We start from the raw sequence: 26,107 nt of genomic DNA on the forward strand, positions 1-26,107 counted from the left end.
CCAAGGAGCCACCCGCAGCCCGAGCGCCTGGCCGGAATTCGCAGCTGGCAACCGGGGGGGATCTTTTTGCCTCGAGAGTTGGGGTGAGGGGGAACTGTGGCTCTTTCCTGGCGGCTGTTCTTTCCTTGCTCCCTCATTCTTCTTGGCTTGCCCCAGTCTGATTCTTTCCCACTCCTCCCCACCCCAACTTACCATCCCCCCTTGGAAAAAAACTGTACAGTCAGGGCTTCCCAAATGCGCGCCCCCGACCGGGTGCCAAGCGCGCCCCCTTCATTTGTTCCCCTTCTTGAAGCTCATTTTCATGACGTGGAAAAGCCTGATCCAGGGCAACAACAACACACACACCAGGAGAAAAAGAGAGAGAAGCCCGAGATTCTCCGCTGTGATTGAGCCTCCCTCCCTCTTCCTCCCAACGATGGGCTGCTGGTGCCCAAAGGAAGCAGCACCAGAGCAGGGAGCCTGCAGCAGCCCCCTTCTCCTCCATTGAGTGTGCCAAACAGCAGCTCTGCATCCTAAAGAAGCTCATTGAGGAGCTCATTGCATTCCCAGCACGTTTCAGGCTTGCTTGCTTTTTTTTTTTTTTTTTTTTATCCCTTTTGCCTCAGCCTCAGCAGGAGTAGAGAGAGAGAGAGAGACAGAAAGAGACAGAGTGAAACCAGCAATCCTTAAACTGGAGCTTTTAAATTTTTATTTATTTATTTATTTTTAGATGCACTAAAATCTCTCCTGCAAACCGGTAAGTACAAGCCTTCTGGATCCTCTTCTTTCTGCCTAGCTTCAAAGACACCCCCCCCCCCACACACACACACTCTGTTTCTCCTCCTCCCCCCACCTCGCCACCATCATTTTTATTACAGCCCTTGCAGAACAGAAAGAACTTATGTAGCTATTTGCAAAAGACAGAGGGAGGACTGAGGGATACTGCAATGTAGCTCTCTTTTTTTTTCTTTCTCTCCCCCTTCTTCCCAATTAGATCATGGCTTTAATTGCAGATGGTATTTCTCTTTTCTTCCATTTCCCCTTTCCTACAGCTAAAGGTTTCATTGGCAAGTTGATCTTAAGGATTTGTATCCCTTTCCCATTTCTCTCCCTAAATGCGTCTTTCTGATGTTAAGTTTGTGTGGGGAAAGGGGGGAGGAGGAGAGGTGTACATGGGAAAGGCAAAAGAAAAGGTCATTTTTATTGATCTATTAGGACTAGGAACAACGATCCCTCCGAACAATTGTAATGGATATTTCACTGACTCAAGAAGAGCTGCATCACAATCATTATCATCATCATTAGCGTTAATTTATCCCCACATATTTAAAATATCTGGAGAATGAAAGGGAGAAACTGTGTCTCCGGGAGCTGCATCTCATTAGTACAGTATTTGTTTCCTTTGATTGGAGAAGAATGGTGTCTTCTTTGTAAAACATAGACCGTAGGGTAGATAATTCATCAGAAGGTGTCAAGGTATTTTTCTTCCACTTTCAGCTTTTTACCCGGGTCTTTTGGTTGATTCTGGGGGTGCAAAATATCATAATCCATACCAGGCTGAGCATTTCAATCCAAAGTGCTTCTTTAGCTGTCACTTCACCTTAGATCTGCTGATCGCATGGGCATGTGCTTTAGAAAGATTAATCATCTCTAAATGCTTTAATCAGCTAAAATGACTAATATGTAGTAGGTATTTATCTGATAATATACCAGTACCATTAATCCATCAGTGCGTCTGGAGTGGGGGAGGTTTTCTTTTAAATCGCGGTTGTTAAGCATTATTAAAAACACTGTGGAAATTACTAAAGGAAACTGTTATATCAGGGACATTTACTAACCTTGCACATTCCTGCAAACTTACGCATGGAATATACTGAGCCAGTGCATTGGATATTGGACCATTGCAATCTAATAACTTTGGGAGTTTGTGTGTGTAAGTCTAAAGGATGTAGTAGGATGCTGGTGTATTTGCTCCTGTAATCAATGCAGGTTATGATGCATAGAGAGGTAAGCCTGAAAGTATTTTTTTTCTAAACAAAAGCCATATGGTGAAAATGTGCAATACACTCAGGCTACATGTTCATTTGCTATATGGCATATGTATACTGTTTTCATTATATATAGCATTTGCTTAATATCATATGCAGAGGGGGAAGATGTTATTTTATTGTTAAAGATTTCTATAGCTCTTAAATCTGAAACCAGCTTTGACCATCACATAGTGGCAGAGTTTGTTTTGAATGTCTACCCCACAAGTGCTGAACTTTCCTGGAGCTTAATAAAAGTCTAGCAGGAATGGAGTTTATTTTTAAGAGTGGTGTGGATAAATACTAAAATTCTGCATTTTTGTTTGTTACAGTTTTGTAATCATCCACAAATGATGAAACCTTCCACCACAGAGACTCTCCACAAAGGAAGGATGTTGTGGGTAATTCTTCTAAGCACAATTGCTCTAGCATGGACTACACCAATTCCCTTGATAGAGGACTCAGAGGAAATTGACGAGCCCTGCTTTGATCCATGTTACTGTGAAGTAAAAGAGAGCCTTTTCCATATACATTGTGACAATAAAGGATTTATAAATATTAGTCAGATAACGGAGTCATGGTCAAGACCTTTTAAACTTTATCTGCAGAGGAATTCCATGAGGAAATTATACACTAACAGTTTTCTTCATTTGAACAATGCTGTGTCTATTAACCTTGGGAACAATGCACTCCAGGACATTCAGACAGGGGCCTTCAATGGGCTCAAAGTGCTGAAGAGATTGTACCTGCACGAGAATAAATTAGACATTTTCAGAAACGATACTTTCCTGGGTTTGGAAAGTTTGGAATATCTGCAGGCAGATTACAATGTCATTAAACGGATTGAAAGTGGGGCATTTCGAAATCTGAGTAAACTGAGAGTCTTGATCTTAAATGACAACCTTATCCCCATGCTTCCCACCAACCTTTTTAAGTCTGTGTCCTTAACCCATTTGGACTTGCGGGGAAACAGATTAAAAGTCCTTTCCTACCGAGGGATGCTGGACCATATTGGGAGGAGCCTGATGGAAATTCAGCTGGAGGAGAACCCTTGGAACTGTACCTGTGAGATTGTGCAGCTGAAAAGTTGGCTGGAACGGATACCTTACACTGCCCTTGTGGGAGACATAACCTGTGAGACCCCCTTCCATTTCCATGGTAAGGACCTGAGGGAAATCAAAAGGAGTAAACTCTGCCCCATGCTGTCTGACTCTGAGGTCGAGGCGAGTCTGGGGATTCCTCAGTTGTCATCAAGCAAGGAGAACGCATGGCCTACTAAGCCTTCCTCCATGCTATCCTCCTTCCATTTCACTGCTTCCTCTGTCGAATACAAAACATCCAATAAGCAGCCCAAACCCACCAAGCAACCCAGAGTGCCCAAACCTCCCCCTACATCCCGAGGCCTGTATCCTGGGCCAAACCAGCCTCCAATAGCTGCCTATCAGACAAGGCCGCCCATCCCCATCATATGCCCTACTGGGTGCTCTTGTAGCTTGCACATCAACGACTTGGGCCTGACAGTCAATTGCAAGGAGAGAGGCTTTCACAACATCTCCGAGCTCCTGCCCAGGCCCCTGAATGCCAAGAAGTTGTACCTGAGCGGCAATTTGATCCAGAAAATCTACCGCTCGGATTTCTGGAATTTTTCTTCCTTAGATCTCTTACACCTTGGGAACAATCGCATCTCCTATGTGCAGGACGGGGCTTTTATTAACCTGCCTAATCTGAAGAGCCTGTACCTGAACGGCAATGACATAGAAAGGCTGACTCCAGGCATGTTCAGGGGCTTGCAGAGCCTGCATTACCTGTACTTCGAGTACAACCTAATCCGGGAGATCCAGCCGGCAGCCTTCAGCCTCATGCCCAACCTGAAGCTACTCTTCCTCAACGACAACCTGCTGCGTACCCTGCCCACCGACGCCTTTGCGGGCACCTCCCTGGCCAGGCTCAACCTGCGGAACAACCACTTCCTCTACCTGCCCGTGGCCGGGGTGCTGGAGCACCTCCACGCCATCGTGCAGATCGACCTGAAGCTCAACCCCTGGGACTGCACCTGCGACCTGGTGCCGCTCAAGCAGTGGATCGAGACCATCAGCTCGGTGATCGTGGTGGGGGACGTGCTGTGCGCCAGCCCGGAGAACCTCACTCGCCGGGACTTGCGCTCGGTGGAGCTGGAGGCGCTGTGCCCGGAGCTGCTGCGCGCCGCGGCCGCCTCGCCCGCCCCGCCGGGGGGCAAGCCCAGCCCCACCAGCCCCTCGGCCTACGAGCTCTCCCCGGCCGGCGCCGCCGCCGTGCCGCTCTCCGTGCTCATCCTCAGCCTGCTTGTCCTCTTCTTCTCGGCCGTCTTCATCGCCGCGGGGCTCTTCGCCTTCGTGCTGCGCCGGCGGCGCAAGAAACTGCCCTTCCGCAGCAAGCGGCCGGAGGCGGGGGACCTGGGCGGCATCCACCTGCAGTGCCACCGCTTCTTCGAGGAGGGCGGCCGGGCCGCAGCCTCGCCGGAGAAGGCGCCCCCGGTGGGGCACGTCTACGACTACATCCCCCACCCGGTGACCCACATGTGCAACAACCCCATCTACAAGCCCCGCGAGGGGGAGGCGGAGGGGGAGGCGGGCGGCGAGCGCCTGGGGGGAGGTGGGGCGGGGGAGCCGTTCGCCGAGCCCGGCCAGCCGGAGAACAGCACCCACTACCGGACCTTGCTGGAAAAGGAGAAGGAGTGGAGCCTGGCCGTGTCCAGCTCGCAGCTCAACACCATCGTGGCCGCCAATCACCACCCCGCGACCGGTGGCGGCGCGCTGGCGCTGGAGCCGCACGAGAAGAACGGCGGGGTGCTGCTCTTCCCGCCGGCCGGCGCCGGGCTGGACCGAGAGCGGCCGCCGCCCTGCGCCGTGGGCTTTGTGGACTGCCTCTACGGCACGGTGCCCAAGTTAAAGGAACTGCACGTCCACCCGCCTGGCATGCAGTACCCGGACCTCCAGCAGGACGCCAGGCTGAAAGAAACGCTGCTCTTCTCGGCCGGCAAGGGCTTCCCAGACCAAACCCCCCCAAGCGAATACCTCGAGTTAAGGGCCAAACTCCAAACCAAGCCGGATTACCTCGAAGTCCTGGAGAAGTCAACCTATAGGTTCTGACCAGATAGCTTTTCTCCCCTCCCTTCCCCCGCCAGTAGCGCCCCCGGCCCGGCCCCTCTCCAGCCCTACTGCAGCCGCATGATGAGAATAGAGAATCCAGCTGTGTGCTCTCCCCCACCAGAAGTGTGTGTTTGGAGACAGGGCCGTTCTCAGATCATTAATCAATGAAGTGCCTTCGCAGACTTGCCAGCAGATGTTAATCATTATTTTTTATACTGAAACTGAGACTTTGACTGTGCCATGTCTAAGGTATATTATTATTAATTATTATTATGGGGATCTTTGTATTGATCCTAACTAAGTAAATTCTATGTCTCTTTTTTTCCGTTGCAGTAAACTTACTTTATGTTTTTTTCCTGGGGGTGGGGGCGGGAGATGGCATTTTGGCTTTCTTCTTGCCCATCATGGCACAGATCCTGTACATTTATTTAAAACAATCAAATGCAGTTTGCTGCACCTGCATGCCTGGAAACTGCAAGAGGGGGAGGGGGTTTTGTTCGAATGTGCTCTCACTCTTGTCTCTCTTTCACACGCACACACAACCGTAGACGCGTCCACACAGCTTCTTGCCCCAGCCGCCAGTCCAACCCTCAACCAATGACCACTCCGATCTGCCCCACCCCCTTCCTCTAACCCTTTCCCCGCCTCTTCTCTTGGGGGGGGGGCGGAATGGAGGGGGTTTCCATTTCACGTGTGAAGTCATCCGAAACGAAGAAGCCCATTGGATGTAACCACGTGGCGCACACACACCTAGGGATGATCAATGAACTTCATGACGCCATGAGTTTTTGGAGGACGTCCGCACTTTCTAATTAAAACAAACCCATACAAATATACAAAAAAGTCACTGGGTACCTATCACTAACGGCTTTGTAGGAAGCACTTTTAAATGTTTTCTCTTTCTCTCTCTCTCACACACACACACAAAGATACAACAATGTGCATATATTTATTCTGTAATTTCAAGTGAATATAAATTGTAAAGGTAATGTTTACTCATTCATTGTACAGTGATGCGTCTGGTATAGCTTTCCTAATAAAAAGTTTTGAAAAAATATATATAGATATATAGAGGATACAAAGCTTGAACCTAAAATTTCAGCTATACCCTCTCCCTATCGATTGATTACTTCTCCCACCTTAATCCTAAAAGCTATTTTAGTAGTAACTGTTCAGTGCACTGTGATGTTAACAGGGAAAAAATATGCACAACTTCTGCCACAATACCCTTGTGACTTAAAACATGCAATTTGAAACCTGCTTTTCTTCCACATTGCACTGTAACTATCAGAGTTTCTTCTATTTAAAATAAGCAGAAGAATTAACCCAGTGTCTTCTACTAATATTGCTAGTAGAATCGACGCTCTGCTACGATTTAGAAGAAAAGGCATTCGTATTATAACTTTTCACCGTTGACATATATAAGAAAATGAGTAGATCTTGGAGAAAAGCTTAGATGTGCATTTGAATACTTGATTCAATTACACTTGGATAATTCTTTTCCCTCTTTTAGAAAAAACAAACCCGGAACAGCCTGGGAAACCGAGGCCCAATTGCTGGCATTTCCCGGGCTTCTCCTTTGCCCTGCTGAAGTTAGAACTAGGGAGGTTAGGCTGATGTTACAAAACGTGCGTCATTAAAATGATGCTGCAATATAGACGTTGTGCGTCACTCAATTTACAACCCACTTAGATCTGAGCAAAACCAAAGAACAAACTGATTTTTTTTCTTTTAATGTATTAACTGGTACCTTGTTCCTGGTTGAACTGGATAGACATGGGGGTGGGGGGGAGGGACAGGGAAAAGCTTTTTGGGGGGAGTTACCCAATGTGGCCAGTAGGTGGCGCCGTAACTCCAGCAATCGCAGCAAAAGCGGCAAGCTGAGTTGTGCCTCCCATCCAGTATAGTACTTTCTGCTTGGACTCCTGAGTCTTCCCTTAATAGCATGAAATCCTTACGTTGAATGTAATTCACCAGACGTCACTAATGCCTTACATCGAACTAGGGAACAAATTAAAAGGGAATGTGAATGTCAGCTCCTTAGCTGTGCAGTTAACTCCGTTGAGGCCCTGTTCTAAAGATCTCAATGAGTTTTAATAGAAATATATTTTGTGTTAATAAAAACAAGAATTATGGCTGTTTATCAAGATAGATGGAAAATGTTTCCATCGTATTAAAACACCTGTATCCAATGTTCTCCTCCCCTGGGACATTTGTTATGGGATTACATGTCCATAAGTGTCAACTTTCTGGATTGGATGAGAAAGAGTTAGTCTTTAAAGTGCTACATAGTCCTATATTTGCATGGACTGATGTGCCACATCCATAGCTGTGTCCTTGTCAGAAAAGGCTGTTTCCCTTTGTGTTGTGTTAACAAAATTATTCCACCCAGCAGGTTGCATTCTAATGGAATTAAAAGGTAGATGTTCTCCCCAAATGCCCCTAATTACATCTTTGCCAGATATGCATAGTATAGGCTCTCTGTCTCTGACAGCCATGTGGAGGAAGTAGAAAGCAATTTCTGGGAATCAATAGTAGCTCTCTGTGTACTTTTGAAATGGTGGAGAGAGAAGGGGACAATGTCAAAATTCTGTAAATCTTTGCATCATTTCCATGATAGTATTATTGGTTAATGTTATGAACTTCAAATTGCCAGATCCCTCTATCGTATTGATGTTGTTTCATTATTACTGCATTCAGCACTAATCTGTTTTATAATGGATATTAGAAAAGCATGCAGGTATTTACAAAAAATAAACATCAAAATACAAGGCCAGGTCCTTCTGACGATAATCATTATAATTGCATTGATAATGCTGCAGCATGCAGAAGATGGAGTATGACATGTTAGGTTAAAGTAAAATCCCTGGTGTGACTGGTGCTGTATACATTTAGGGGAAAAAAGCAAAATCTGAGTGTTTATAAATCATATTAAAGTATAAGCCAATCATTATAAATAATGTTTATATTTTATTTGAACTAAAAAAGGCAAGAGCATCTTGACTTAAATAGTAGTAGCATTTTCACCTGCAAATGGTGAGGGAATCTATTTATTCAGTGGAAATACATTTATTCTATGAGAATGGAATTTTGTATTAAAGAAGATAATTTTTTGGCTTAAATTGAGTTATTTTTTTCCTTGTGTAGGAAGCTTATTTTCTTGTGCATTGTAAACTCTTTGAAATCAGTTGGGGGAGTTTCTCTGTGGAAGTGTTCAGAATATTTAACTGTAATATTTAATGTGTAATATGCTAATTTTTATTTTATTTTATTGTGATAAGCTGTGGTTGGGTGGATGGTAAAATTATCGTCCACATCAGAAAACAAAAGTGCACCTGTCACAGCTGATCTATGAAGGGAGACTATTCATATCCATCAAACAGAGTGAACCTAATTAATAGGAATTATTTAGTATTATTAGCATTCTTATTAATAAAAGTGATACTATTAAACATAAAATAAAATTATCCACATTCACATTAAAGATGTTTAATGAAGCACTATTTTAAATAAAGATACTTTTTTAGCTTAGTTCAGTATTGTATTGACAAGTAGTTAACATCAACTGAGTACCAGTTTTATGTGCAAATGTTAAGAATTTTGTGGTACAACATTGATCATATGATTATTTTTATTCACTGATTTGCTGCGTTGAAATTCTTCCTACAGGTATAATGGGGAAAAAAGGCCAGAGGATAAGTCACAGTCATATCTTACAATAAAGGTATAGCTAGAACTGAAAGATAATCAAATATCAGGGTTCTTCCCCATTTTCTATTACTTTTTAAACACAATTCTTATTTTAAAATGTCCCACTTAAAAGGAAGTGTTTGGGACTGGGAAATACAGGTCTCCTACTGCATCAACAGAACAGTTTATTTTCCCTAGTGGTGTGAATACTTGCCCTAATGCAAAATGAGTTCATCATAGTATTTCTTCTCTAGAAATCTGCCCTTGTAAGCCAATAAATGTGTATCATAGTTAGATGAATATTTCAAAGGAGTTGTTTTTGAAGGATTCTAATGGAGTTGGTTGCCAGAAAACAGCACTTTCAGTTCACGACTATGTCTGAGCACTTTGAATGAACTTTGTGTGGTTTTATTATTGCTTTATTTGTTTGGTTTTTTTTCTGATTGCAGCTTATTTAATTTTTGAGCTAGAAATATACAATAATGGTCAGTTCTGACCAATAAACATTGAAGTCAGTGGCACACAAAACTCATTACAAAATGCTCTCATGCTTTGCCATATGCTTTTCAAGCTCTACTGCATGTAAGCGGTAACACATGAGTGATATGTAAATCAGAGTTTGCTTAAGCAAGTAGCCACATTGGTAAGTGGGACTGTTGGCATGAATAAGGTATACAAAATGTGGCCTTGTATGTGTAGGTGTCTACATTCCTTAGCTGTTGTGAGGCTTATGGCCAACATCCAGCTTCCTTCAAGCACCTGAGAAGTGTGACTATGTTGAAGAATTGCAGTTCATCTAAAATTGTCATCTGCTTTTCTAACATGGATGCACGTACATTTTTGGAATAACCAAAGTTTGGTAAATTTTCATATTTTCATTCTGCGAGTGTTCAAATGACAAAAATAACCCTCTTTTGGGTATTCCCCAAATTGTTCCTGAGTGACATTTCCCTATAGCTTTGAGCTTTTTGTAGTGAAAATGACCAGATTTTTCCCATGGAAAAATATGATTTACAGTGCCTTTACTGAATATACACATTCACAAACTTTTCCACAGTAAAAAAATCAGCTCTTTGAAGTAAAATGACACTTTTCTGTCTTCTGGTTTCAGGTACATTTGAGGCAAGCCTGGAAATGATTTTATTTTCCCTGAAAGTAGGATTATTCAGGTGGTGAGAACTTCTTCACACAGCCCTGCTATTCCACCCTGGCTTATACAAGGAGGGCCTGATTCAAAGCCTATTGAAGTCAGTGGAAGTAACCCTAATTCGTCAGTGTGCTTTGGAACAGACCCTCAAATTGACTAACTACAGTAGACATCATCCGGTTCCCACTGAAGTCATTGACTTCGGTGACGCAGTTTTGGGGTCAGTGTGCCGAGCTCAAACCAGCTGGAGTTTTGTCTGTATAAGGAGTCATGGTAGGTTTGCGTACAAGCTTGCACCACTTGAATTAAATTGCTTACCTCAAACTAATGTAGTTATTTTGCTATAAGTCTCTGTGGTAGCTTCCGTGTGTCTTTTAAACGCACCCGTTATTTTGAAATAATTTTCAAAATAATGGGCGTGCTATTTTGGCATCCCTGTAACTCTTGTTCCATGAGGGATAAGGGATATGTCGAGATAGCTTATTTCAAAATTTGGCATGTCTACACCGTGCCAAATTTCAAAATAGCACGCTATTTCAAAATTAAATCGAAATAATATACGCAATTTACGTAGCACAAATGGTGTATCTTATTTTGAGCTGAGAGTGCTGTGTAGATGCTCCCTGTGTGAAGAAAACTATTTAGGTAAAGTTGTTATTTTACCAGCAGACCACCATTAATCAAATTGACTTTAAACCAGATTTATTCCAACATACAAGTGTTTGCACACAGACTTGTAAAGAAATAACCAAACTGGTCTTAGGAAAGTGAAAACTGGGACAATTCAGCCGGCTTTTAGGGGGTTGAGGCCAAATGATAGGATGCTTATGAGTTAGCCAAGTTCATCATATAATGTCTATTATTTAAATATTTGAAAATACTGTATTAGTATTGTTACTACCTTATTTTTACAGAAGTTTTGAAATTAAAGCGATACTGTTAATTAGTTTGTATATAGTTTTTTATTGGTTATCTCCTGTGTTTAAGGAGCTCCACATTTTCATTGTCTCTTAGGGTATGTCTACACTACCACCCTAGTTCGAACTAGGGTGGTAATGTAGGCAACCAGAGTTGCAAATGAAGCCCGGGATTTGAATTTCCCGGGCTTCATTTGCATCTCCCCGGGCGCCGCCATTTTTAAATGTCGGCTAGTGTGGACTCCGTGCCGCGCGGCTACACGCTGCACGGACTAGGTAGTTTGGACTAGGCTTCCTATTCTGAACTACTGTTACTCCTCGTGAAACCTAGTCTGAACTACCTAGTGAAAGTCTAGTCCGAACTACCTAGTCCGTGCTGCGTGTAGCCGTGCGGCACGGAGTCTGCACTAGCGGACATTTAAAAATGGCGGCGCCCGGCGAGATGCAAATGAAGCCCGGGAAATTCAAATTCCGGGCTTCATTTGCAACTCCAGTTTCCTACATTACCACCCTAGTTCGAACTAGGGTGGTAGTGTAGACATACCCTTACATATTTTCTATTTTCATTTAATTAAAGCTGGTGTGTGTATGTATGGGGGGTATTTATCTCCCTGTAAGATTCAGCAGCTCTTCTGTTTAATCTTATGTCTGTTCATGGATTGCATCAGAAGGACAGTTGTAGGAATGGAATTTTGTTGATTATTCATCTTTTGGTGTGGTGAGAGTTGTAGGACATCAAACGGTGTTTTATCAAATTGGTGGTTATTTTTGGTGGCTGTCAAAACAAAGAGTTTCCATCAAAAAGTTCTATTGGGTAAGCTCCCCCAGGCTTCAGTCGATCAGGTCTATATCTGAGAATGTTAGTCTCAATTTAAACTATGAAATTATGCATAGACACTGCAAAGAAGCCATATACAGAATTAGGATGTTGTTTTCCCTAAATAATAATTAATAATACATACATTATTTGTAAAATAGCAGAGCACAACGATACATACAACATATGGACAGCTCAGAATCATGCATTGCATTTTGAAGATAATGTCACCTCACTTTTTAAAATTCCCTTATTTTCCTAGTAGTAAAGTTATTCTTTAAATATTCTTAGTGCATTTCACACATATTCTGTTAGTTCTAAAGTAACATTTTGATGTAACTAAGGGACAGATCCTCTCCTATCCTTCCACCAATTCCATAGGAAAACCCTGCTCGCCTAACTATATGGGTGCATCTAGACTGGCAAGATTTTGCCAAAAGCAGCTGCTTTTGCACAAACACTTGCCAGCTGTCTACACTGGCCACTTGAATTTGCGCAAGAGCACTGTCTTTGTAATGTACAAAATCAGTGCTTCTTGCATAAATACTTTCACGCTCCTGCTCAGAGATAAGCCCTCTTGCGCAAGAATACTTGTGCTAGAGGGCCAGTATAGACAGGCACCTTAATTTTTTGCACAAGAGAGCCTGATGGCTAAAATGGCCATCGGAGCTTTCTTGCGCAAAAGCACGTCTAGATTGGCATGGATGCATTTGCTCAAAAGCACTTTTTACACAAAAGCATCCTTGCCAATCTAGACTCTCTTTTGTGGAAATACTTTTAATGGAAAAACTTTTCAGTTAAAAGTATTTCCTCAAAATCATGCCAGTCTAGACGTTGCCTATATGTAAAACATACAGTGTAGCACACTTTTCAAAAGAGAGATCCACTCTAGTGAATCTGTTTTGTAGGATTTGAGTTAAGCTAGAATATCAATCAGTCTGCCAGAGGTTCCTGATCTGTGTTTGGATATGGAGTAAATAATATAAATTTATTTATGAACAGGGTTATCCTTTTAGTTTTTCCCGAGTTTCACCTGGATGAGAATTTTGTAGCTTCACTGAAGTCAGTGGGTATTTTATCTAGGCTGTGTCCAGACTCAGGGTTTTTTTCGGGAAAAGTAGCCTTTTCCCGAAAAAACTTCCCCTGCGTCCAGACTCAAGCCGCGTTCTTTCGAAATAATTTCGAAAGAACGCGGCTTTTCTTTCGATGGCGGTAAACCTCGTTTCACGAGGAAGAACGCCTTCTTTCGAAAGTTCCTCTTTCGAAAGAAGGCGTTCTTCAATGTAAATAGGGCTTCCTCGAAAGAGAGCATCCAGACTCGCTGGGTGCTCTCTTTCGAAAAAGCGGATTGCTCTTTCGAAAGATCCGCCTGCAGTCTAGACGCGATCTTTTGAAAGAGGCTCTTTCGAAAGATGCTTTCGAAAGAGCCTCTTTCGAAAGAAGCCTGCAGTCTAGACATAGCCGTGGTGAGGAACCATATGATCAGTTAAAGTTATTAGAACATAAGTAATTTAAAATTAAATACATTTACCATGGAAGTAATTGTACTAGAGGTGAGATTATTTATCTGGTATACTGTGCAAGCATCTTGATTTAATTTTGTCAACTATGTTCTCTGTTCTTATTTGTTATGAGGAATTTTGGATAATTTGTAGAGTCCTGAAGATTCACATGTATCCACTTTATATACTATCCACATCTGCAGATATACAGGTGGATATCCATAGCTCATTTTTGCAGATGTGGATGCAGATACAAATTTTGTATTTGGAATCCTGCAGAATTATGGATAGCCACTTTATATCCATGGGTAACTGCATCCATGGCTAATTTTTGTGGATGTGGATACAAATTTTGTATCTATGCAGGGCTCTAATCATTGGGATTCAGCTATACAGGACTTACCTATATTCATTTATTTGATCTTTTTAAAAGAAACAAATTACCAGAAACAGGAGTGCCTGAACTTTTATAATAGAACACGTAAATCAAACTTTTAAAATGGACCATGACAAATTTCTGAATGGGATTATATGATTGGTAGTAGGGTACTACATTTGATGACCCAGGGTCTTTTTTAGTCTAATATTCCTAAATCCTCACCATGAAACTATTTTAAAGTTTTTTTTTAAACCCAGATGGGTTCTTACACTTTTTCTTTGGACCTGATTTGCATAGGAAAATAGGAATTGCCACACTGGACCAGTTTTGAGACCCATCTTGACCTAGTATCCTGTCTCTGACTGTACATACCATCTGATGCTTCCAAGGAATGTGTAAAAACCCTGCAGTAGTAGATTTGTCCCCCCAATACAGAAATGTACTCACCATGCTGAGCTCTTGAAAATCCCAGCCTCATGTCATAGTAGGGGCAGCTGGGTACTGAGTGCTGCTAAAAATCTGACCCTTACTTTGGTGCCTAGATGGGAGCTGAAAAACTGTCTCTAGCTGTGGTTGAAGAGCACTTAAAATTTTGTCCCTGAATTCTTTGGAAAACCTGTCACTATGTTTCTCTTGTGTTATTAGAACTGCTGTGCAGGGGCATCCTAAAAATCCTCCTGACAGCAGGACTGAAAAATACACACAGCCCTCACATTTTTTTAGATTAGACAGCATGGATTTTTCTCTGATGTGATTTTTTTTCTGTTTGTCTGCACTATAAGCCTGGTTATATCTGAAACCAGGAACTGTGTTGTTGTAGCCATGTGAGTCCCAAGAGAGATAAGGTGAGTGAGGTAATATCTTTTTATTGGACCATCTGCTGTTGGAGAGAGAGTCAGGCTTTTGAGCCATACAGAGCTCTTCTTCTAGTCTCTTTCACCAACAGCAGTTGGTCCAATAAAGTATTAAGTCACTAACTTTGTCTCTTTAATGGGTATAATAGTAAAAGAAATCTAGCATGAAAAGATGCTGTGGTATCTGAGGGTATGTCTACACTACCCCGCTAGTTCGAACTAGCGGGGGTAATGTAGTCATCCGCAGTTGCAAATGAAGCCCGGGATTTGAATTTCCCGGGCTTCATTTGCACGAAGCCGGCCGACGCCATTTTTAAATGCCGGCTAGTTCGAACCCCGTGCCGTGCGGCTACACGCGGCACGGAGTAGCTAGTTCGGATTAGGCTTCCTAATCCGAATTAGCTGTACACCTCGTTCACGGATTAGAAGCCTAATCCGAACTAGCTACTCCGTGCCGCGTGTAGCCGCACGGCACGGGGTTCGAACTAGCCGGCATTTAAAAATGGCGCCGGCCGGCTTCGTGCAAATGAAGCCCGGGAAATTCAAATCCCGGGCTTCATTTGCAACTGCGGATGACTACATTACCCCCGCTAGTTCGAACTAGCGGGGTAGTGTAGACATACCCTGACTGACTCAAAACAGGGCAAGTGATGCCTATTCTTTGCTGGGTAGGCAGCCTTCACTGAAAACACTTAAGGCTCTAATTATAATATGCACTCAATAGCACCCACTAAACTTTCCATTTAATTTCAATTTCCCTCCTATTTTTTCAGTTAGCAATGGTGAGAAATGTGTGTATAATCGCTTTAAAAAACCACCTCAATTTGAACACTAATGGACCGTGATCTTGATGCTATTGAGGTCAATGAAAGTTATGTCATTAACTTTATTGGTAGCTGGACCAAACTCTGACTAATAAGACAGTATGAAAATGCAAAATGTCAGCCTAACGAAGAAATTATAAAACTGTAAATGTCTCTAATGAGAGACAAGGTGAGTGAGGTAATATCTTGTATTGCATCGACTTATGTTGATGAATGAGACAAGCTTTCCATCTACATAGTGCGGATGTAAAACCCCATGTAAATATAAGTTTAAAATCCCAGTTAAACTTATAGTTTGGAGTGGAGCAAGTTCCTGCCTGTGGTGTGATGTTGTTCAGTGCACTCGGCCCCTTTCTGTGGATTCCCAGTAAGTGGTTAACTGGCTAAACATAAAGTTTAACCGATGAACTTTTATGTGATTTTTTTGTCCCTAGTTTTTAATGTTTAAAAAAGTTATGAATTTAAGCTTTCAGGTTTGTCTTTTGAAGGCATAATTTGTGTTTCTTTGAGGCCTAGGACTGGGAAGTCAGAGAGTGATCATTTTTGTAATGTTTGCAATGGTGATAGAGTGGTTTTGTCTTTTGTAATTTTTCTGTGTGAGCTCATTCAAGAGCAGAGTGATTGTCTGCTTTCATCTACATAGTTGTTATTGAGGCACTTAGTACACTGGATGGAATACCTCACATATTTTGATAGCCTTGTGTAGGACGTATGGATCTTGAAAGGTGTCTTGTGGGGGGACTTGATCATCATAGCAATGCAAATACAGCTGCAGGTTTTTCATCTCGTATTTTGACAGAGTGTGGTGCTTCCTTGAATTGGTGCGCCTTAGTCTCTGGAGAGCTTGCTTCTGATGATGAGTTTGGCAAGACTGAGGGCTATTTAAGGGTCAGAAGAGAGGGTTCAGGAAAGATTTCTTTCTGGATGTGGTTCCCATTGAGCATGGGTTGTAATTGTTTCATGATACCCATATGGATTCAGGATGGGGTGGTAAGTGACAACTAGGGGTGTGCAGTTGGAGAGTTTGGTTTTTTCTTTATTGAAGCATTTTTTCTCATTGTATATGGTACTCCCAAAATATTATGGGCCACTCTGTGGTGGAATCTACTTCTCTAGTTCAGTGTCCTTGCTGGTAAAAGCAGTTTTAAACATGTTAAGGTATATATCCCAGACTTTCATCATATTCTGTGGTATCTGAAGGCATGTTTACACTAGGAAATTATTTTGAAATAACTAAATTCAAAATAATAACTACTGAAATAACAAAATCAAAATAACGAGTCCTCACTATTGGGGAGCCTCGAAATTAGTCCATGGCAGGCTTCATTATTGTGGATGTGCTACCTCGACTTAGAACCCCAGGAAGTGCTAGGGAGTAATTACTTCAAATTACTCTGGGAGTAGTTATTTTGAAGTAGCAGTAGCAGAGTGTCCACACTAATGCTATTTTGAAATACTATTTCAAAATAAGTGTTATTCCCCAAGAAAAGCAGAAGTACAGATTTCAAAATACCAACCCCTTATTTCAAAATAACGAGCTTGGTAATGTGGATGCTCTACTTATCATTTTGAAATAAGGGCGGTTATTTCAAAATAACTCCCCAGTGTAGACTAGGGCTGAGTGACTGGCTGTAGAGAGCAGATATATATATATATATATATATATATATATATATATATATATATATATATATATTATTTATTTGTTTATTTAGGGTGGTTACTGGCTTTATGAGTTTCTTGTATATAGTCATCCGTGGGATTCCATTGAATCTGATTTTGGTGTCCAGGAAGTTGATACTGGTGTGGAAGTGTTCTAGAGAGAGTTTGATGGAATAGTGGTGGTTGGTGAAGTTGTAGTAGAAATCAATGAGCAAGTTTCATCATCTGTTTAGAGACATTAATGATATTTTCATCATCTCAGATATATCATTGCATTTGTGGTACATTTGTCCAGAAATTCTCCTTAACATTGCTCAGGAAGAAGTTAGCCTATTTGGGATCCATTTTAGGACCCAAGGCTGTTTCCATTATATTCAAATATCTATTTGAGACAGTCAGCAATACTATAGTTGTAAGGGATGCTAGTGTATAAGGGAGATGACAGCCATGATGGGAAGATGGTATTTTGAGGAAGGTTGTTAATGTTGCTGATTTTCTGAAGGATATCAATTGTGTCTTGGAAAGAGACATCCATTTCTTAAAGCAGTTAATGGATTGTATTCTCTAATCTCTAAAAAGAAACAGATACAGTTTTTCAAGCCACATTTTCAGCCACCTTTCAGTTAGTTTGTATTTAAGGCATTTTCATTTACCCGTTTGCATGCACAGATGGACATTTGTACGTGTAGGTTGGGCAACCGTGCATCCAGTACCTTTATTTGCTCATCTAACAGGATTCATTTTTTAATATTTGCATGGACGTAAACAAGCCAATTGAAAATCTAAGCATGTATGTCAGATTTTTGGCAGAGTGGTGCGTTACATCTACAGAATCAATGCTGTAAGATGTATTAACTGGACTGGTGTGCATATGTATGAAATTTGGTGTGTAAGCAGGCTGCATAAGGCAGGAGCTATAAGTCCACATTTTAAAATGCCTTGTATGCTTCCAGCACGAATGCAGCCCACCCACAATGTATTAGAGTATTTGAAGATCTATGTGGGATATTCTGGATGTATAAAAGGGTTTGTATCAAGAGCAAAGAAAAGATGCTTCACTTGCAGCTACTCACAATTGGTTCTGATAGATCCAGATCAGAAATAAGTACCTCCTTTGTTGTTACCTCTGATGGAGCTAAAGCAGGTGACCATTCTAAGTGCTAACATATGAAATCTTTACCTACAGTTCAGATATTTGTACAACTAGAAATGGGCCTAACTATGAAGTCTGAGGGTTTGTCTACAAGATTGGGGTAATATGCATTATGGGGTGTGATCGTTGAAGGGCATGTTAATTGATCAGCATAGGCCATGTTGGTGCACATTAAATGTTCTCTGTTGGTAAGGTCCTTCCAAATTCTCAGTCATGAAAAATAGTATCACAGACTGTGAAATCTAGTCTTTTTGTGCCTTTACCCACAAAACAGGATTATATTATACAGATTTCATGCAGGAGACCAGCATTTCTCAGATTGGTGTTCCTCACCCAAAATGGAGTTGCAGGGGGATCACAAGGTTATTTTAGGGAGTCACAGTATTGCTACTGTCACTTCTGTGCTATCTTCAGAGGTGGGCAGCTGGAGAGTGGCAGCTGTTGACTCCACTCTCCAGCTACCCCACTCCGAAGGCAGCACCATCACCTGCAACAGCACAGGGTAGCAGTGCCACAACCCCCCACAGTCCTTCTTACAAAAACCTTCTGCCCTCCCCCTGCTCCCAGCTCCTTTTTGGATCAGGACTTATACACTTTAAACCGTATGTCATTTTTTATTTTTAAAATCCTATGACCATGAAATTGACCAAAATGGACTATGAATTTGATAGGACCTGTTGTTGTTTTTTTTATTGTAGTGCAATAGTAAAGCATGCTAAGGAAACATTGTCTGGAATTAGGCCTGCAGCAAGCTGCATGCTTAACTATGCTGTGGAAGCAAGCAGGCTGACTCTTAAGCTAGCAGTAGCTACAGCTTCCATTGCTGTGCTGACTCCAGTGATATCTGCTGCTGTTCTTACCTGGCCTCTGTCTTGCCCCTGCCTAGAACTCCTCCTTGCCAGCACTGTGCTTGCTTCAGTTCCTGCTCTCTAGTTTGGTTTGACACTGGGTTCTAGCTCCTGGTTGTGGATTCTGACGCAACCTTCAGTTGATCTTCGCTTTGTTCTTTGCTACTGACTGTGATTCAGACCTTGACAAGAAGGGCTGCTGTCCTCTCTGACCACTAGTCTACACTGTTCTTGTCCCAATCAGCTAGCAGACATTTAGTGTGTGCTTGCAGGATGCACTAGACCAGATAATGTACAACGTGTTAGTGTGTTTTAGGAATCACACTCCCACAGGGCACATTACTCTGCCATATAGACAAATCCTGAGTGTAGAGATGAACTTTTGGCTAGGGTTGCCAGGTGTCCGGTATTGACCCGGACAGTCTGGTATTTTCGCCTCCTGTCTGGTAAAAAAAAAAAAATCAGAAAATACCGAACACCTAAAATGTTCAGTATTTTCTGATTTTTTTTCCCCTGCCAGGAGGTGAAAATACCAGACACCTGGCAACCCTATACACAGTCAGCAACCAGCCCAGCCCCTGGGTTCCCCCCGACCTGGACTCCTAGCCTCCCACCTTGGGCTTACCTGGTTCAGCAGGGGAGCTCTATTCCAGCAGAGTAAGAAAACAAGATGGCTGCCGGGAAAAAAAGCCCCAAAGGTCTTAAAGGGGCCATGCTGAGGGGTTTTTTTGTTTGTTTTTTGCTTAACAACTTTGGTCTCCCCCTTTTTTTCTCAACAGTGTTTTTTTGGTGGGGGGGAGTGGTTGGGTGTTTGGTATTTTTGGTTAAGCCATCTGGCAACCCTAACTTTTGCATAGTTTTAGTATGGTCAGATCTGTGGCTTTGCTTTGGCCCAGGGTAAATAGAGCTGTGAGTGTGAAGTTAGGATTTAAAGCTGAAGATTCATCTCTAGGGTTAGAATGCAATGTTTTGTTTTGTAAACTATGTAGATAATAGGAAAACTCTGAGACATACTAGCATTTTGGATTCTCATATAGCAAATGTAGGAGGGATAGCAGCAATATCTTATAGCCCCCACTGTTTGAGATTTCATTTCCCTGGGCTCAGAGTGTTCTTCAGCCCAAAATGTGGTAGCCTTTGAACTGGCTTTGTAGCACTTAAACATATGTATTTTAATTGCATGTGTTTATTTATTTTCTTTCAATTTTAGGTATAGCATTTGTTAAACTGTATGCAGGGTAAAATGGAGAGAATAAAATATTTTCCTAATGGGAAGGGCGAACTAGTTAATTAGGAGGAGGATTTTCAAAGGCACAAACCTTAGGTGTCCTACTCTCCTTGACTGTCAATGAGTTGGGAACCTAAATATTCTTTATGTGTTTGACAATCTCTCCCTTTAACTTTTGTAAAAGTTTTGATAAGTGCTTAATACCAGGGTTATTTAGATTTTTGTAGTGCCCTGAATGTGCTAGATGCTTTCAAAAGCAGAGGAAGACAAAGTCCTTGCCTCAAAGTAAATGATCTGAAGTGTTGTTATTTAGATTGAGTGGCAATAAAGGAACAGTGAAGCATGTAGGTCAGAATCTCAGAAAATGTATGTCATTGGAACTTCATTGACTCTTTATACTAGCTAAAGATCTGACCCTTAAATTCTGTCCTCTTTAAAACTATTTCATTTTCATTGTTGTAGCAAAATACACACAATATACTTGAGAAAATTCACAATTCATGAAGAAGCTGATCTGATCCCATTCAGGTCAATAGGAATTTTGCACTTGATTTTAGTGAGAGCTGCATCAGGCCCAGAGTTTTGCAAGATATGCTAATGTGAAACAGTTTCCTAGCTGTACAAATAGAGCTAATAATAATGTGTGTGATGTCAATTTAGAGCCTAAATAATGATTACAGTGTATTTATAGCAATGAGAATTTTAAACAGATACTATAGATGCAGGATACTGTCTGGAGGCCTGATTCTATGCCACTGAATTAAGTCAATAGGTGTTTTGCCATTGATTTCAGCAGGAGCAGGATTAGGTACTATAATAGCACACTTGGTTAATGCATTCATAATATGCTGCAGTTCAAAGGCAAGGCTGTAAAGTAATGTTCTCTTCAAGCAGCTCCCTAAGCCATCTACTTTAAATGATTTCTGATCACTAAATTGCCACATGCTTTATGTTGGATTAAAACTAGGTCACAGTAATATGGATTTGTCATTGCAAGTTCAGCTCCTGTGTCCTAAAGTCCATGGCACAATCTGACCACATACTGTGGCTTGCATAGCTGTCTGTGGGTAAGTGTCACTGGCACAAAATGAGCTTCTCAGCCTTTAAATAGAACAGACCTTCTATTTCATGGCTACTAGAGCAGCATGAATCTGTCATGCTGCCAATCTATCATCATTTTCAAAGTGTAAAGTTATTAGGAGGAGAAGAAGGGAGAGAAGTGGATTATTTCATTTTCAGTCTTTTACTCCCTTCAGTGCAGAAAAACCACAAACAAATTAATCACAGAGATGAAAACAATTACATGGGGTTTTAAAATATGTGGTAATGGGTGAAATGTTTCTTTCAAGTTTCTTGATTATGCTTTATCTTATTAGTCAATTTGAGGGAAGTAAGCATTTTATGGGAAAGTACTTCACAATCTGTTTTTGCATAAATATTACAGTGAAACTTTGTGAGATATTTAGCAGCCTTGTTCAAGTAAAAATAGGTCATTTCCATATCAGTGTCATGTTTTTATGAAGAAAATGTGCTGAATTCACAGTTTGTATTTTGGGCAAGGAGAGTCATTTGCTATGTTTGTGTATATCTATCTGAGTGGGGACGGCTGCAGAAGGGGAGCAAAAAAATCTAGTATAGTTTAATCATCACATTATGCATAAAATAGCACATTAACTCCTACGTGCAGTGTCTGTTGGTTATGTGAAGTTACATAATTTTCAAATAGGTCATTTTTTTCAGGGGGAAGGATCAGTTTTATAGCATATGGTTAGAGGAGTGCTGCTCTGCTGAACAACTAGAGTACTGAGAGTATTTAGTAAAATGGAGGGCTTGTCTATTTTATGGTAAAAAACAGTGCATAAACTTCCATGTCCTTAGGAGAATAATTACTTTCACAAGAAGTTTAGGTTTTATGAGCCTGTTGACTGTATTCTGAAATTTGCAAAACTTCATAGTTCTTTATGGTTAAATCTGTACCCCAAAGCCTATACAAAGGAATGTGGATATGGGGTGAAATTCACCCTTTTTCAGAGGGCTCACAAACAGAGCCTAAAAATCATTGAAGTTATATTTATACCCTGTTTTGAAAGCTGAAATAATGCTTAACTCTTGCAGGGTTACTATATGGAGGTGAAATAAAGCCACGGTGGATTTTGACTTACAAGTGTGTTTTTGAACTGATCAGTTTGCCTTGAATATAAGAGTCTTCTTTTCTCATTAAGATTTAGAAAATATGCAGTATTCTTTCAAGATCAAACATACAAGATCATGTTATTTCTATAGCTAGATAAACAAATAAGTAACCCCTATTCATTTGACATGTGGGACCAGTTCCACCACTAGCATAGATCAGTGCAACTCCATTGACTTCAGTGGAGCTATCCAAATTTACACTATGTGAGGTTCTGACAAAATATATTTAACATCGGTACGGGTATGTCCCGAGTAAGTCTAAGGTTTGTAGAAGTCAAGTTAGCAGACATTGGGTTTGTTAATATAGGGCGTCAGTATTTACACTCATTTGTAACCTGAATTGTTGAACCCTAAGTCCCTATCAGAGGTTCCACAATCTGCACTGCATTGTGTGGACCCAAGTGCAGCTGCCCATATCCTAATGGCTTCCCAGAAGGTGCCCACGTTAGCCCTTTGTTCATGTTGCAGTGTGAGAAAACTTGAATTTCCTCAAACTTGACTGGCCATAGGACAAAGAATGTCAACCCATGGGACTGTGGGGTAATTTTGGCAGATTCCCAAACCATGAGTCCAGTGTGGCTGCATCTATGCTGCAGAGCAATAATAGGACATAAATCCTAAGTCCTGGCTTGACTTAGGCTTGAACTCTTCATTTCAGTGCAATCTTGGGTCCACACCTTCAGTGAGCACTATTTGGCTGTGTCTGCATTGGCACCCTTTTCCGGAAAAGGGATGCTAATGAGACAAGTCGGAATTGCAAATGCCGCGGGGGATTTAAATATCCCCCGCGGCATTTGCATGAACATGGCTGCCACTTTTTTCCGGCTCGGGGCTTTGCCAGAGAAAAGTGCCAGCCTAGACGGGATCTTTCAGAAAATAAAGCCTTTTCCGAAAGATCCCTTATTCCTGATTTTAAGAGGAATAAGGGATCTTCCGGAAAAGGCTTTATTTTCCGAAAGATCCCGTCTAGACTGGCGCTTTTCTCCGGCAAAGCCCCGAGCCGGAAAAATCAGCAGCCATGTTCATGCAAATGCTGCGGGGGATATTTAAATCCCCTGCGGCATTTGCAATTCCGACTTGTCTCATTAGCATCTCTTTTCCGGAAAAGGGTGCCAATGTAGACACAGCTTTTGTGTGTAGACAGAAGTAGAGTTGGAGCCTGAGGATGGAGCCTGCGTTTGAACTTTGGGCTTTCACTGAATTGTAGACAGGCCCTCTTGTTAGAGTAAATAAGAGCTTGTTTGTCATTCTCACCATATGATAAGCCTTTTGAATTTACATGTAGGGAATTTTACATACAGCCATTAGTGTTTTTTGTTAAGGAGTTTTTATTTTGTAACAATTAATTATAAAAGGAAGAAGATGATGAAAGATTGTGGGCCAGATTCTCACTGGTGTAAATTGGCAACTTAATGGATTTGATTTACACCAGCTGAGATTCTGACCCTGTGGTGAGCAATTCTCCCCTGAATTACATTGGCGGTGGTTGTACTCATAAGAATGCAGGAAAATAAAGTGTTTTTTGCTTTGTTGCACATAGAATTATAGAAATTAGCTATTGAGCAGCATGTGAATAGTTTATATAATCCTCCCCCCAGGTTTATGTTAGATTTTTTGCAAGAGTGGATACTCTTAACCAGGGGAGGGGACAATCATTTTCACAGGGGAGCCACTGAATGAATTTTGCTACATGGTCACAGGCCAGCTCCACCTCCCTCTTCTCCCCCAGAAGGACTGGGGCCTAGGGCAGAAGGGGTGAGACCAGGGAGTAGCCTCCCCGCAGAGGTGTCGGGCTGGAGACATAGAATTAAAAACACAGAAAAGGGCTCTCTGCCCCGCCACTACTGCATTGCCTGACAGCCACCCGGGGTGTCTGTGGCTATTTAAAAAGTTCACAGCTCTGCCCCTGCCAAGGTAGCACCGTGACTGTGAGCCATTTAAATAGGATCCTGCTGCCTTAGCCCCTCCTGGAAATTCACTGGCACAAGCAGCAGGATGTAAATTGAAAGTGGCCAGATGCAGACCACTGGCTGGATCAAAGTGTTATGCGGGCTGGATCCGGCCACTGGGATGCATCTTGCCAACCCCTGCTCATACCCTTCTGAGAGAAAAGAAAACAAAAAAGAAACACAAATTCTCTGGTATTTTCCTTTTACAAAATTACGTATGCCAAACCTTACATTAGTTGCTATAGAGGCTATGACAGACAGTCTAGTGGAACATGCCACTGAAAAATTCCAGGGATTAGAAATCATATGATTATTTTAAAAGCAAAATGTTTTTAAATGATACATTTTTGTTGTATATTTTAAAAGCATGTAATGACTAAGCAGGTTGAGTATTGATTCTGTTGTTAAAAAATATCTTCTTGAACAAGAGCTGACCTTGTAAGTCTGCTGTTTTAATGGTTATAAAGGTAGCTAATGAGAAAAGACTGAAGTCTTCTGGGAAATAAGAGGAGTATTGTGGCTAGCACAGAACTGAATGATATTCTGTATATGAATGTTGCTATCATGTGTATCTGAACACAGTGCTTATTGTTTTCTTTTGCCCCGGTTAGGGCCTGGAAGAACCATAATCACAAGCCATTATGGTACAAAATATTTAATAATTCAGTTTCTCAGGCACTAATTCACCAATATAGCACCAATTATAACAAAAATATTATACTAATGAAAGAAAAATGACATATATGTTGAGTGTAAAATATGAGACTCTCAGTATAATAAAAATAAAAAGTCGTATGTTACATTTCTCAGAAAATGAGAAGAAAGATGTTCCTGTGGCTCAGGAGACCACGATCCAGGTACCTGCTCCACTACTATCACTTACTCTGTGTATCTCAGTGCCCCATATGTAAAATGCAAATAACCACATTTGCCTACCTCACAGGGGTGTTGTGAGGATAAATGCATTAAAATTGTGGGGAGCTCAGATACTTGTGGTAATGGGACCATCCATTTCTATAGGTGGAAAAAGTGGAAAAAAATTTGCCAATTTTCCTGCTTTAGAGGAGATTTCAAGTAGTATGTAGCTTCTACACAAATTGTATATTGTATGAGTCCTAACAGTGCAAAATTGTGTGTGTATAAAGATGCATTTTGGGCTATGTAAAATATGTCAAAGTATTCGTATTGTTTTAAAATATACCGAAGAAATATAATATTGAGACTGAGTGGGAAAAAGCCTAGGGAACGGAAGCAACCTCTTTTTTTCATTTAGTTGAAAAGTCATTTTCTTTCAAAACAACATCAAAAAGTTTCTGCTGGCCCACATAGAATTTTAGAGCAGGACTATAATCAACACTACAAATCAACTATTACCACGCTGAGGGGTAGAGAATGTTAGTCCTTTTGTGCTTTAAGACACATGTCAAATCCAAAGTTGGAAAAGGGAATGGAGATGCAAAAACCTAACATTTAGTGATAGTGACTGTAGATATAAGTAATGGGTGGATTATGTGTGCATGTTCCAATTTAATGGCTATCAGCACCTTCATTGACTTTGTCCCTTACTACATTGGATTAATCCCAAAGTAAACAATAATTTGAACTCATTATCTTTCTTACTTTCCATCTTGTCTCGATTAAAAATAATAGTACACCTAAGAAAATTGAAGCATGTGACCAGTAGAGCTGTGGGAAAATGGTAGCAACACTAGTTTATAAACAGCCTTTTCAGTTGCTAAGAAACTATAAAACCAAAAGCCTAGTCACATTATTAGTCTACTGAATGTCAGAGGAACGATTGAGGAAATGA

General features: G+C 41.4%; 1 protein-coding gene and 1 long non-coding RNA gene across 2 annotated transcripts in view; one reads left to right on the plus strand and one right to left on the minus strand.

Moving 5' to 3' along the window:
• The first annotated feature begins 466 nt into the window (after positions 1 to 466).
• The window catches only part of SLITRK3 (SLIT and NTRK like family member 3), a 56,872-nt gene continuing 31,231 nt past the window's right edge, over positions 467 to 26,107 (plus strand). Inside the window, exons 1-3 of the mRNA XM_089780780.1 lie at positions 467 to 736; positions 2,339 to 5,383; positions 9,936 to 10,244. Of these exons, the coding sequence (XP_089636906.1) occupies positions 2,357 to 5,134 (2,778 nt within the window). The 5' untranslated portion in view covers positions 467 to 736; positions 2,339 to 2,356 and the 3' untranslated portion in view covers positions 5,135 to 5,383; positions 9,936 to 10,244. The remainder of the gene's footprint in view (positions 737 to 2,338; positions 5,384 to 9,935; positions 10,245 to 26,107) is intronic.
• Positions 1,375 to 5,213, minus strand: LOC149523852 (uncharacterized). Its single transcript, XR_016350348.1, has 3 exons — positions 5,099 to 5,213; positions 2,681 to 2,752; positions 1,375 to 1,503 (listed from the first exon to the last, which is right to left on the minus strand). It is a non-coding gene; the product is annotated as an uncharacterized LOC149523852 (long non-coding RNA).

Source organism: Pelodiscus sinensis, chromosome 10 (genome assembly GCF_052426305.1).
Source record: "Pelodiscus sinensis isolate ZL-2025 chromosome 10, ASM5242630v1, whole genome shotgun sequence".
Lineage (NCBI taxonomy): Eukaryota > Metazoa > Chordata > Testudines > Trionychidae > Pelodiscus > Pelodiscus sinensis.